At 44.7% G+C, this 14662-nt stretch overlaps 1 protein-coding gene across 2 annotated transcripts in view; it reads right to left on the bottom strand.

Moving 5' to 3' along the window:
* The window catches only part of SACS (sacsin molecular chaperone), an 85316-nt gene that overhangs the window by 58944 nt on the left and 11710 nt on the right, over nt 1-14662 (bottom strand). For both annotated transcript variants that reach the window (XM_060637538.3, XM_060637541.3), the window contains exon 2: nt 11473-12004. In XM_060637538.3, coding sequence (XP_060493521.3) covers nt 11473-11492 — 20 coding nt within the window. In that variant the 5' untranslated portion in view covers nt 11493-12004. The remainder of the gene's footprint in view (nt 1-11472; nt 12005-14662) is intronic.

The raw sequence follows: 14662 nt of genomic DNA, 5'->3' as shown, positions 1-14662 counted from the left end.
TGGGTGACTGAAGAAGGAATGGATTGTCTTTATTCATAAACTATGGAAACGCCTCTCGCTCACAACCTCTCCCGTGTCTTTCCATGTCCCGCAACATTCACGGCTGAAAACAGGGAGCCCAAGTTTTCATATACTTGGTTGCTCATGACCATTCCCTAGAGGCAATTCCCCACCTCCATACAAAGTAAGAACTAGAAGGAAAGTGGGTTGTTCTTATCTTTTTTTTTCTTTTCTGTAATACTCCTCTTAACGGACAGATATTAATACGTGGCACCAGAAAAAAACTGGGAGCTGGTCTAACCCTTCATCGCAAACTCCAAAACAGTTTCTCACAGCTTGGGGAGAGGTACACTCCTTCACGACACAGAAGTTGGGGGAAAGCAATGATTCAAAAAGAGAAAAGAAAAGCAACAGGGCCCAAGGGAAGTTGGGACTCAGCCTATGGAAGATCAGACGGTAAGGAGTTATTGGCATTTGTGCGGAGTCTAAAAAATGTTTGTGGTCAATGCTGTGAGCATTTACTGGTCACTTCCTGTACTAAGGGCTTCCTTCAGGAGCTAGAAGTCCTGGTACACATCAACTGATCGCTCTGCTTGCCCCATACACTTTTAAGTACACTCTATGCCCAATGTGGACCTTGAACTCATGACCCCAAGATCAAGAGTCTCATGCTCTACCAACTGAGCCAGCCAGGCACCACTAAACATTTCTTTTTTGTCTTAATATATAGGTGATACCAATCCATTTACACGTGAAAGTACCATCTGCTCGTGTAGGATGATGATCTGAGATCTGGTGATGAAGCCGCTGGGGAGGATCTCTGGAGCAGAAGACCCTCGGTGGGCTGTGAAGTTCAAGTACATAATTCCTTACTAAGTCCTTGCAACTGAATTTGTTCCTAAAACCTAAACTTCCTCAAGCTTAAAAAGTCTTTTCAAGTGTGAGAATAATGAATTTTAAAACTTCCATTTTGTAATAGATGACTACCCACGAGAAAGATATTAAATTAAACAATGTTAGTGATTCCGCTTTAATGACCTTACGGTAGAAATCAGCCACCAACACTAGGCTTCAACAGTCGACCGACTGGATGCAGGAGGTTCAGAAGACAACTTAATTCATGGAGAATCCACTTTACCCATGACAGGCATGAACTAAAGAACCTTAACCCTTGGAGCAGACGTTGCTAAATAAGTTTAGGTAAACTGATAATGTAACTCGGAAAGCCCTTACTTCCAAAAAGCAAACTAACAATTGCCTGTTTCAGAATTGGAAATAAGGGTTTGTAATAAGCTCTTACTGTGACCTGACCTATGGATCCACAGAGTATGACGATAGGCACCGCTATGCAGCAAAATGTAGATATGTTTGCCTTTTACGGTGACTGGTCAGTGGGCAGAGAGAAACGATCATTTGCCTCTGCACTTAATACGATGTCTGCAAAGCACATGTTGTCCTTGAAAACCTGTCCTCTCCTATAACTCAACCGGAGTTTTAAGCTAAGCCTTCCCTCATTAGAAAAAAAAAAAAAAAAAAAAGGAAAACAGGACAGTAGACATGTACAAGGGGTCTGGAATGCATCCTTCTCTTCGAAGAACACGTTTGCTTTGTTCTTCTGCATGCAGGTGGAAAGAAGGGATAAATTACAGTGTCTGAACTCTGTTCCTTGGATTCTGCATTTAGTCACCATTTCCTTGCAACATGGCAAGGGGCAGTTCCTTTAATTCTTTTGGGGAGAAGGGAGCAATTTACTTTTATGTCAGAATGTCATGGGGCGCCTGGGGGGCTCAGTCGGTGAAGGGTCTGACTCTTGATTTCAGCTCAGGTCATGATCTCACCATTCATGAGTTCGAGCCTCACATCGTGCTCTGTGCCGACGGGGCAGAGCTTGCTTGGGATTCTCTCTCTTGCCTCTACCTTACTTGCTCTCTCACCATAAATAAATGAACTTTAAACAAATTTTTTTAAATGTCAAGTTGTTTGGCCATGCCTACCTATGCCGGAGGTCCCAATAATACAGAACCACTTTTATACAGCCTTTCTGTTTTTCATATTTTAGAAGATCTTTCAAGGGATTGTTTTCCTATTCATTCTATGAGAGATTTTATATAGAACCTGTTTACTTGGTCTAGAAGCTGCTGTAGGCTTCCGATTGTGTCTGGCTCTGAAAAGAATTAATGTTTCTGTCTGCCCTGTTTTTCTTATGGTTGTGGCTTTCAATCATAATAAATTAGAAAAACCAGAATAATGTATGTCAAGAATTCATATATAGAGCATTTTTCCTACTGTTTAATTAAAATTTAAGATATATATACATGCATCTTCAATTTGACTCAAAGTTATCATTTCCGAATGACATTTTTGTCTCCTTAAGAGAGTCAGTAAATGAGATTATTTAAAACCCTAGTGTCTTGGGGTGCCTGGGTGGCTCAGTTGGTTAAGCGTCTGACTTTGGCTCAGGCCATGATCTCACAGTTCGTGGGTTCGAGCCCCACGGCCGGCTCTGTGCTGACAGCTCAGAGCCTGGAGCCTGCTTTGGATTCTGTGTCTCCTTCTCCCTCTGCCCCTCCCCCACTTGTCTCTCGCTCTCTCAAAAATAAATAACCATTAAAAAAAATCTTTTAAAAATAAAGAAATAAATAAAACCCTAGTGTCTTATGCTGGGTAATAAATTAACTCTATATTCTTCTCAAGAAAGAGCTACCAGTTGATTTTTCAGCGAAGAGTACCTTCTTAAGTAGTGTTTAAAGGGTGATGATTCCGGGGCACCTGGGTGGCTCAGTTGGTTGAGCATCTGACTTCGGCTCAGGTCACGATCTTGCGGTCCGTGAGTTCGAGCCCCGCGTCGGGCTCTGTGCCGACAGCTCGGAGCCTGGATCCCGCTTCGGGTTCTGTGTCTCCCTCTCTCTCTGCCCTTCCCCCACTTGTGCTCTTGTGCTCTGTCTCTCTCTGCCTCTCAAAAATAAAATAAATGTAAAAAAAATTAAACAAATAAATAAAAGGTGACGATTCCAATGCCTACAAACGTTAAATAACGAACGTATTTCCATCTCTGTTAATGCCCCCCCCCCTTCCCGATCCCTCTGGGGGATCGCAGGGAACTTCCTCTGGCACCACCCACAGAACTCCCTCCTTCCAAACACACCTGCCTGGAGTGGAGAAGCCTCGAGGGCTCTTTCGGGGTGACCCCTGCAGTTTGAGAAGGGCCTCCACACAGCTGCACCCGCCGGGGCCTTGCCGTGGGGACCGGCACAAAACAGAGGGCAGGACTGGCTCTAACGTGCCGAAGTAAAGAGAAAGAGGGGAAGGAACAAATTCAGCAGAACCTCAGTAAGTATTCAATCTGCGTAATGAGCGTGTGGGTGTTCACCGCAATGCTGTCTTCTGCCTCTACGGATGCCGAAGAGTTTTCGGGATAATATATTTTGAAAGGGGGTACGGGGGTCCTAGGGCCAGGCACACGACTTCTGCCAATCATGGGGAAAGAGGGTGAAGGCCCAGGCTCCATTCCACCTACACCGAATGGCCTCTGCCTCTCACGTCCACTCTCCACTTGGCTCACCTGGTGGGGACCACATCCACAGAGCCTCAGGGCACTTTCGCCGCAGGCTGAGCCCACCAACAGGAGGGTCAACGCGAGAGTGACGTCAGAGAACCCATTCCCCCAACACCCATCCCACATCCTCACCCCACGGCCTGACGGTGTCTTTCAACCAAAGGTCCCCTCTCAAGGGACGTTGTTCCTTGTCCTTCAAGGTTCAGGCAACCGTTTCCACCCTGGTCCCCCTGGCCTCGGGAGGTAACGGTGCCTCGGCTGTCAGGTTCCTCGGCAATTGCCCGTTCCTTTTCACCACTGCATGGAAACCCTTGGCTTATCCTAAGCTGACTGCGGGGACCCCATCTGATAGAGCGCTCGCCAGAGCATGATTGCCTATTCCGTCCACGAAGGAGAAGGTGAATCCGACTTACTATTCTGAGAAGCAGCAGCGTGCCTGGTTGGCAGGGAGCCACTGCAGACCATTCCTGAGTATGTCTGTCCCTCCTTCCCTCCCCAGACTCCTCCCCTTGCTCACTGGCGATGGATTTCTTTTTTTTTTTTAATTTTTTTTTTAACGTTTATTTATTTTTGAGACAGAGAGAGACAGAGCATGAACAGGGAAGGGGCAGAGAGAGAGGGAGACACAGAATCGGAAGCAGGCTCCAGGCTCTGAGCCATCAGCCCAGAGCCTGACGCGGGGCTCGAACTCACAAACCGTAAGATCGTGACCTGAGCTGAAGTCGGACACTCAACCGACTGAGCCACTCAGGCGCCCCTGGCGATTGATTTCTTACTGCTCTGAAGCTGACAGCTCCGGATCAGCCGCAGATCAGACACCAGGCTGCCAGTACCCCACGGAAGGGCTTAGAGCCGCACATGCAGGCTGAGGTCGCCCTCCCCCGGGAGCCAGAAAAATGGAAACTGCAGGGAAACCACGCTGGCCGTTTCGTCACCACTCAGTGAGGGCCACCACCTGTCTCGTCCTCCACGGCCTCCTGATGATGCTTTCCCTAAAGATACCGTGTGGTCTCCACCAGGATTCTGCCCCCCGCCCCGCCTCTTTGCGTCTTGTGTTTTCCATTGGATGGCCAAAGACACTGGAGAAGCCCCTCCCCAGGCAGACCCTGGGGACACACGCGGACACACCGAGGGGATGATAGTGGCAAGAAGGAAAATCCCTGCAACCGACCTAGAGGGGTAAGACAGACCGGCTTCCGACGGCTCCTTGGGTCAGGAGGGCGGGAGGCAGCACAACTCCTGTGACAGCTGTGTGATGGCAGAAGCCGTCGCGGAGGGCTAGATGTCATGCGACTTTCTGGATAACGGAGAGTTAGAAAGAAAACCCCGGGCCCAAACGGGGTCACTTATGTTAAGAGCGTCACATCAGCAAACCAAGACTTAATACCTAACCCAACTGCAGTCTCACCCGCCTCCGAAATGTAACCTTTAACCAGTCAACAGGGAATTTCCACTCAGCGCTAGCAAATATGCTGACAGACCCCTTCCACTCTCCTTAGGAGGGTGACCTTGCCTACACCAATGCATTCTTCGCTAATAATTTCCCTTTTTCCACTCCGTCTCTGCCTTCAAAAACCTTTCCTTTTCTAGACCTCCTTTCTATTTCCTACATGGGATGCCGCCTGGTTCGTGAATTTGATCTTTTAAATTACTCCGTTGAATTTTTGTTGCTTAACAGAAGTAATCGTAACAAGTGTCACCTTTTCTTGGGCATTCTGGGTCCCATGCTTCGCTAAGTGTCTTACGCTCGTGACTTCTAACATTGTAGGCACTATGATCACCATACTAAGAAAAAGTAACGTACTCAAGGCCATGTAACTGTAAATATCAAAGCTGAGACTCAAACCACGTATGTCTGGCTCAAGAGTTAATACTCTTTCCATTACACAATTTGTTTTCTCTGAAAGGAGGTGGAAGGATATCTGTTCCGAGTTTGTTTTGTTTGGGTGCAGAGGTATCTAAGGAGAAGAGAAGAGAGAGAGAGAGAAAGAGAGAGAGAGAGGATACAGAAGAGGCAGGACAGGCCCCATCCTCCTCTCTCTGCTCGTACATAAGGGACTGGTTCTGAGCCTATGAGGACAGAAACTCAGGCACAGTGCTGATGAAAAGTTGGACTGGATTAAGTCCACACAGCACTGCTTTCTCCCTTAGAGAACAAAATCAGCCCAGGCTTGAGGAGAAGCTACTCCTCTCCCCTCACTGCCCTGTTCCCACGTTTCAGAGTCGTTTGGGGCTCAAGGTGTCCACAGGGGATAATGTCTTACAGAAGCACCTGCTGCAGAGACCTTGACAAGTCCCCTTGACCGAGAGGCTCAAGAGGAAAGAAAGGGAGAAAATACATTCCTGAGCCCATATAAGATGTCACCACCCTGAGGAGGCCCCGACACGGCCAGGGAAGCATTTACACTGAACAAGAGGAGCATGGGCGGGGTTAAGGTCTGATCAGACAGGTGAAGGCTTGGAGCCATGGAGATATGGATGTAAATATTAACTGACCTTATTTATACTCATGAACTACTGGACCCGAGGAGGTGTGGAATAGTGACTAAGCCACATGTTCTTTCTTTGGACTCCTAAAACCCTGGCTCCTTGTTGGGGTCACTGCCATTAGACCCATGGCTTCAAGCCTGCGTCTGCTCCTGCCCCCTCGTGAGAAAGCCAAGGTCTGGCTTGTTTTCCTGGCCCTCCGCCGCCCGCCTGCTCTTTCCTTTCTCGGCTTCGTTTCATACACTAGGTCTCAGATTCCTTGTCTGTTCTCCTGAAGACTGGACTCCACTCTCCCATCTGAATTTTTCTTACTCCTAGTGTGTTCCAGGGAAAAAAAAACCAAAACATGCATTTGGTTTTTGTCTCCTTGGGCCTGGGACAGAGCTTGGAAATTTCCTGAGCCACAGGGCTCGTTTGTGTATGCTAATGAGATCACTTGTGGCGGAACTGTTACGTAGGTTCAGGACCAGAGGCTGGACACAGAGGGACCAATCGTGTGATTCGCGGTTTAGAACTTTCCGCTGCCCCCCGCCCCCCCGGCCTCCAGGGAGGGGAGAGGGGCTGCAAATTGACTTCGGCCACGGATGACTTGACCAGTTTTGCCTACCAAGTCAAACTTCAGTAAAACCCCTGAAACAACGAGGCTCAGGGAGCTTCCAGGTGGGTGAACACACTAAGGTGACGGGAGGGCCCGGAAACTCAGCACACCCCTTCCCCCCCAAGTCTCGTCCACTGCTTCTCTTCCAATTGGCTGTGACTGAGTCACTTGCGAGTGAAGTGCCGAGTTCTGAGTCGTTCTACTGAGACGCTGAACCTGAGGGAGAGCATCATGGGAATCCCTGAATTTGTACTTGGGCAGCCTGGAGATCCCACTTGTGTCTGGCCCCTGAAGTGGGGGGCCAGACCTGTAGGGTCTGTGCTAACTCTTGGTAGTGTCGGTTGGAGAATTAGGAGACTGATTGCTTTGGGGGAAAATGGCACAACATCCACCCTAAGTAGGTTGCTGTCGATATTCGTCTTGATTGTATTTAACGTGGTAAAGATATTCTCGCAGCCTTGGCGAGGACACTGACAAACACGTGCACGAACCACCACGGACCCCTCAGGCAAGAGCCTCCAACACCCTTCTGTCCCGCCGAGAGCCGTCATCATCTCTCGCCTGGATTGTTACAGCAACCCATAAGGGGTCTCCCCACTTCTATACTGGCCCTCCACGCAGCAGCTAGAGGGATCCTCTAGACACGTAAATCAGAGCACATCACTCCTTAAAACGCTGCAGTGGACTCCCAGTTCCTCCACAGTGACCTGGTGCCCAGCTACCCGTTCAACCGCATCGTCAACTGGCCATCATTCACCCCACTCCATGCCTGTCACCTCCTTATTCTTGGAACATTCCAGGCAGCTCCCACCTAGAGGCTTCGCACGGGTTCCCCTATCTGGAACCTTCTTCCCCTAAATAGCTTGTGATTATTGCCTCCCCTCCTTCAAGTGTTTGCCCAGACTTCACCCTTCTCCACGAGGTCTGTCCCGACCTTCCTATTTAAAATTGTGACACATCTTCTCATACAACCCCTTCAGACTCCCACCTCCTTGTCCCGGCCTAGCGTTCCTTTTGTCCCGTCACATAAGATAGCATATAATTTAATCATGCATTGCATTTGTTGTTTCTTTTCCCTCTTTCCTTGCTTGAGTGTAAGAGTCACAAAGCTCAGTATCAAATCAATTTCTTTCCCTGATGTATTCCAAGTGCCTGGCACATGATAAATGCGCAATACACGTTAGGTGAGTGGATGCTTTTAAGAACAGAGGTTTGTTTGAAGGACCCCGATGGACAGTGCTGCCCTGTAATCCCCAGGTTAGATGTGGAAGCGGCTGCATTTGGTAGACCCTGGGAGACGCTGGGAGAGGCAGGTCTAGTCACACTGGTCCGGAGCTTGCTTGAACCTGGGCTCTCTCCTTGACCAACCTTTTAAAAAGCTCCTCTGAGCCCTCTGTTCAATGAGGCCTTGCCTTTGGGCTGTGACCTTGACTTGTCTAGCCCAGTTTTAATAAGAATCCACTAAGTCAGTTTAGCAAATTCGCCCTCCCCTTAATATGTGATTTCCCTCAATATTTAACCAAGTTCCTTAACCCCTACCCCTGATACCCGATCACCATGGCCTGCCTTCAGCAAGAATTCTGTCAAGTTGGTTTAGCAAGAATCCCCCTACACTGGATATCTTCTCTTATTAATTTTCCATACCCTGGTCCCCTCACTCTGCTCATTGGCTACAAGTCCCCAGTTGCCATTGCCGTATCTGGATTTGAGCCCGATCTCTCTCCCCTGTTGCAATGGTCTTGACATCTCTTTCAATAGTCCTAAATCAAGTCTTCCTTACCATTTGAACAAGTGTCAGAATAAATTTTTCTTTAACCAACCCTATGAGTTTGAGCAAGTCACGTAATTTCTGTGTCTCATCTGTCAAACCCATAAGAGAGGATCTCAGACATCGCCACTAGCCTGAATCAACACAAAAGATGCCAAGCTCCTTGGCACATTGTAACTAGAATTCCTTCCTAGGCATCATTGGGGGCAATTTCCCCAAATGTGGCCCACCCTTCCGTATCCTGGAATCTGCTTCTACACTGTCACACACTGAAGCTCCAGAAGCTTCCTGACAGCAATAGAGAGAGAACCAATCCAAAGTAGCCTTCAACAAGTGAGATCAAGTCTCAACTTTTAGTTCAAATATTTGTATGGCACATTCAACGATACACCTGCCTTAATTTCAGCATAACACTTGATATTGCTTATTAGATAGACAATCTATCTAACTTCTTTTCCCAAAACATTTACATAAATCTAGTACCTTCGGAAGGGCCTGATTTGTTGACGCTGTGACCGCATGACTCCCCCACCACACACCCACCCCCCGGGGATTCGCGATACAACCCCCCCAGAGCTCAAGAAGCCCAGACTAGATCTTTTTCAGCTTTAAAAATTATCTTGCCCAGGAACAAGGAGACCAGGCAATCAAGTTTTATAGATTTATGGTCTTAATAAAACAGGTTTTAAATGCCTTAATAAAAGTGTGTACTTATAAAAATGACCTTAAGATAGATACGTGGACCCTCAACTCATGTACTCCACTCTATGTATTCATACACGTTGCTATATCCAGTCACTGACATTTTGGCTTTAAAAAAAAATTTTTTTAATGTTTATTTTTGAGAGAGAGAGACAGAGTGTGAGTGGGGAAAGAGCAGAGAGAGACAGAGAGGGACACAGAATCCGAAGGAGGCTCCGGGCTCTGAGCTGTCAGCACAGAGCCCAACGTGGGGCTCGAACCCACGAACCACGAGATCATGACCTGAGCTGAAGTCAGATGACTTCAGTCGGATGACTGAGCCACCCAGGCACCCCCAACATTTTGGCTTTAAGTAAATAAGTAAATAAGCTTCAAGTAAATAAATACATCAGTTGTGAGGAAATTCTAAAGCACCCAAAGCCTACATAATCTGCAAAGATATACCCAAAGTTAATATACTTTTTGCTAGCTATAAATAGAATTTATCAGCCAATGACTACAAAGACAATTCAACATGTTGTTTTCTCAACATCTGTCAGATGCTTTCAAATCAATCCTGACTGTTGAAAAGTTGGACTTCAGTATAACTAAACAGCATTAATGCTTTATTTTAAAATAAATTTATAAGGGAGCGTGGGGGGCTCAGACAGTTAAGCGTCCAACTTCAGCTCAGGTCACGATCTCCTGGTTTGTGAGTTCGAGTCCCACATCGGGCTCTGTGCTGACAGCTCAGAGCCTGGAGCCTGCCTTGGATTCTGCATCTCCCTCTCTCTCTGCCCCTCTCCCATGCAAACTCTGTCTCTCTCTCTCTCTCTTTCAAAAATAAATACACATTAAAAAAATAAAATAAATTTACAAATGAAATTATTTTTAACCGATCAGTCAACTGGTAAGTTGAATGAAAATGAATTCACCTTTAGTTTGAAAGGCAACGACTTTCATAACTAAGAAGTCATTACACAGAAGCACTTTAAAAGGTAAAAAAGAGGGGCACCTGGGTGGTTCAGTCAGTTAAGCACCCACTCTTGATTCCCACTCAGGTCATGATCACAGGGTGATAAGATCGAGCCCTGCATCAGGCTCTGCACTGAGCATGGAGACTGCTTAAGATTCTCTCTCTGGCCCTCCCCCACTGGCATACGTGTGCAGGCACGTGTGTGAGTGCACCTGCACACACGCGCGCTCTCTCTCTCTACTAAAAGAAAGATAAAAAAGAAAAAGGAAAAAGTCAGAACTACTGTGAGAAAACACGTACAGTGATACATAAGTATATTTCTCTCACGTCTAAGCAATTTAGTATCAGTAAGGGTACGAAAATCCATCTTAGATGGCTTCTTATTATACTAAAAAATTCAGAAAATAGATATTCCAATTGGGCAATAAAAATCAAAACCATGATGTAGTCTCAATTCGTGTGTGCATTCACATATTTAGGTAACAAGCAGTCGCAAAATTAATCCTGATTTGCTAGAAGGCAAGTACTATTGAAAAAGTTACACTTACCTCCACGGCCTAATGAATAAAACACTTAAGAATTTTTATTGTGGAAAAATTTGAAAGAGAAAAACAAATACTGGGCTTTTTCAAGGGTAAGCCAAGTTTGAAAGCCAACTTGGAAAAGCCTTCCATCCACTGATAGCATTAGGTTATAAGATGTGAAGCCTTACGTGGTCCCTGTGGCACGAAAATTTTATTTATTGAACATAACTGTTTGAATACAGCATTCAAAATCAATGAAAGAATGTTTTGCTATATGCTTAAGAAAAAAAAGAATACATGGAAATGTAAGGGGTAATTATAAATATTATATTTTTGCATAAATCCTCAAGCCTGCAAAAGAAGCATATGTTCTCATAAAATAGCAATTAAATTTGAGGAAAGGAGTGAATTTTGTTGTTATCATAGTTCCCAAAGTCAATGCAGACTGTGTTCGTTCTCTCTCTCTCTCTCTCTCTCTCTCTCTCCCCCACCCTTTCCTGGGTTATCTGATACAATTTCAGGTACTTCACAGTTTTTTATTTAACATTTTCTGAATAATCATATGGCCAGTAAGAGGCACTAACATATACACCTGAAGAAGGAGAGAACGGGGTAGATCCAATCAACTGTCCCTTACAGCAGCCACACCAGAAGACAGAAAATCAAAAACCATCTGGGCGAAGGTAAGGAATGATTTTCAACCCTTGGCTTGAACTTTTACACAGGTAATTCCAGTTAGAACTAAAGTACCTAGAGTTGATTCACTTTCATCTCTAGAAAGCTTTCACCTGTTTTTGCCTACCTATGTTTCACTCGGGAAAACCCAATAAACCTTGAAATATCAGTGCAAATTGTCATAATTGAAAACATGAGCTCATTTACCTATTATCCTTGGCCTCCATTATCACTTCCGGAATATGTGTCGGTGAAAATCATGAAACTCTTTTCCTGTCTTCTAAGTCTTTCGTTTGTGTCTCCTTTGAATGTGTACTCCAAGCTCAGCTCTGCCTGGCCGGTAAAAAGCCCGTGTTCCCCTCAGTGTCCATTCATCATCTGACGCCCGGAAGCATGGCTGCGTTTTGTGGTGTTCCCTCACATGTGACTCTCCAGACTGAAAGTTGAAAGTGGTTGCCTCGTTGGGTTATGCGCCTGATCGAGCAACCCACAGAAGTTCTTCAGGTAAAATAGTACTGGTTGGGCAATGGTTTTTGGCTATTCCCCACAGCACAAATGAGCTATTTTCATCTGAGAATCTTCTGTATTTTCTTCACGAAGGTGGTGAGGAAAAATGTCACAGAAGCTTTGGGGCTCGGTGTTCCTCCCCCTCATCTCAGCAGATGTGAAATGCTCACGGGCGAGAGCCTTTCTTCTTGCTCTGCTGGTGATACCTGCTTTTCCACGTCACTTTTGGACCCTGAGAGAAAAATCAACGAAGGTTAAAGGAAGGAGTAAGGAAAAGTACGCGGAGTAAATGCACTGAAAATGTAATTCCTCATGGAAGACAGCCACGGTTCTTATTTCCAGCGACTTGCTAATTATAAACTGGTGGTTGCACTGTGGCCCTGCCAAACAGCATGGCATTTATCCCTCCCTCACAACCAACAGATGCACATGGCGGCCTCGGTAAATTAAAAAAAAAAAAAAAATCTACTTAATTTAGTTTCCTGTTCTCACTCCCTATGCATTTCTTCTCATTTCTCTATTTCTCTGGCTTCTTTCAAGTGAAATATGTGCTTCACATAATGTACCTTTTGCCAGGCACAGTACCATTAAATCCAAAGCTGCAACTTTACATATAACACAACTCACGTTTGAAAGTAAAACATCTACATCAGAAAGAGGAAAGAAAATGTGTCTTTCACAAAGCCTTTCTTTCTAGTATAGTCTCAATAACCACTAGTACCTGCCAGCAGTCTAACATCTTAAGAAACAAACTAGAAAAAAAAAAAAAATGACTAACTTTGACAACGGTGATAAGCCAGAGGGACACATGAGACTGAATTTTCTACCCGTTCATACAACTCTCTTGAGTATAAACGCTTGATAATTTTAGACAGTACCACACTTCAACAGTTCTTTGGAGCAGACAGAAGAGAGGTAGAATTGCTAAGATGTTTAATATGTTAACGAAACTTGAATGCAGAAAGGTAAGTAACTGTTCAAGCTCACTCAACCAGGAACTGATAAACCAGAAACTGGAAAACCAGCTCCTGGACTCCTATTCTACTTTTTGTTAGCCGATAATATTTCATTGTGGACAAAAGTCATTTAGAGGGGCGCCTGGGTGGCTCAGTCAGTTAAGCGGCCGACTTCGGCTCAAGTCATGATCTCGCAGTTGGTGAGTTCGAGCCCCGTGTCGGGCTCTGTGCTGACAGCTCGGAGCCTGGAGCCTGTTTCAGATTCTGTGTCTCCCTCTCTCTGACCCTCCCCCGTTCATGCTCTGTCTCTCTCTGTCTCAAGAATAAATAAACATTAAAAAAAATTTTAAAAAAAAAGTCATTTAGAGAGAGTAATCTAAGCTATGCTTATAATACTATAGATTCTTGACTTCATGAAAACCAAAGAACTCAAAACTCACTGTAAACTATTTCCCGAAAACACTTCCCCAGTAACTTGTTATAATAAAAATATTACCAGGCATCATGAGTGAGATTAATTGAAACAAACCAAACCAAATCTTAATTATGCTTTCATATAAAAATGTGTACAATGAAATTTGAATGCCGTGTGTCAAGAATTAGAGAAACTTTGTATTTAAATTTTTAATTAAAGAATTAAAATTAAATTAAGAATTTATAGGGCGCCTGGGTGACTCAGTCGGTTGAGTGTCCGACTCCTAATTTCGGCTCAGGTCGTGATCTCAGCGTCGTGAGATTGAGCCCTGCATCGGACTCCGCACTGGGCATGGAACCTGCTTGGGATTCTCTCCCTCTCTCTCTCTGCCCCTCACCCCTGTGCATTCTCTCTCTCTCTCTTCCTCTTTCTCTCTCTGTCCAAAAAAGAAAAAAGAAGGAAATTACATAACAAGAAGATGAAACCCTTTTGTATGACAATGGATTTCAGAAATTAGACTCTTCAATTTGAAATGTTCAGTTTAAGAGAAGTTCTGTGCAATAAAGTGGAAGATTAGAATCAGTTTCTTTACCTGTAAAACAAGGAGCTGGAGTAAGTGTTGTAACTCATTAACACCTGTGAAATTCTACGATTCGTTCTATGACTTAACTTATAACAATTCTGAGCATAGGAATTAATCCAGATATGTCTTCTGACTAAAAAAGATTTTGTCAATTAAAATGTCATGTTAAATATAAACATAAAATATAAATGTATTGTAGAACGGACACAGGTTTTATATAAATGTTTGTGATAAAATATGAAATTCCAAGGGAAATCTGGAATCAGTTATACTCAAATAGAGGCCTTAGGCTGCACGTGTTCTGCCTCTGTGGGAGCGTTAGAGAAAAACAGAAGTATTGACTTAAGTGTAACACTGCAAGTTCGTGCTTACTAGCCTCACTGAAGGAGTTTCCAGCTCTAATTCCAGTTTGTCAATATCTTTTGAAAAACATATTCTGAGATCTGCAATTTTAATTAGCTTTATATCACCTGGAACATTTTATAAAATTGCAATACAACGTAGGAGAACCCTGCGGCAAATTATTAGAACATTCCTCCAGAGGGACAATGATACGTTGATGACAAAAAAAAAAAAGATCTCTAAATAGTTTTTACTACACAACTCTGAGCCCTAATGAAAGTCCCATCATCGAGCACATCAAGCTATCAATATTAGCAAGATACAACAGCTTTGCCCAGTGTATCACCAAGGCCAAGGTACAGTCTTTCTGCTGACCCCTCCACGGTGCTGCCAGTCTAAAAATGTTGTCAAAGGGGACATCGACAAGACATGTTCTTGATGAACCCATGCTGGGTCCCAGGGATAACCGTGCCCTTGTCTAACAGCCCCTTAATTCTCTTTCAATGCAATCAATTTTAATATGACTTCTATAATTAACATCTAGGCTACAAGTTAGAATTCTAACAACTATTGTTCCTTTTTGGACACTGGAAC

Source organism: Panthera onca, chromosome A1 (genome assembly GCF_046562875.1).
Source record: "Panthera onca isolate mPanOnc1 chromosome A1, mPanOnc1 haplotype 2, whole genome shotgun sequence".
In the NCBI taxonomy this organism is placed as follows: Eukaryota; Metazoa; Chordata; class Mammalia; order Carnivora; family Felidae; genus Panthera; species Panthera onca.
This window is presented reverse-complemented; position numbering and strand designations above follow the sequence as displayed.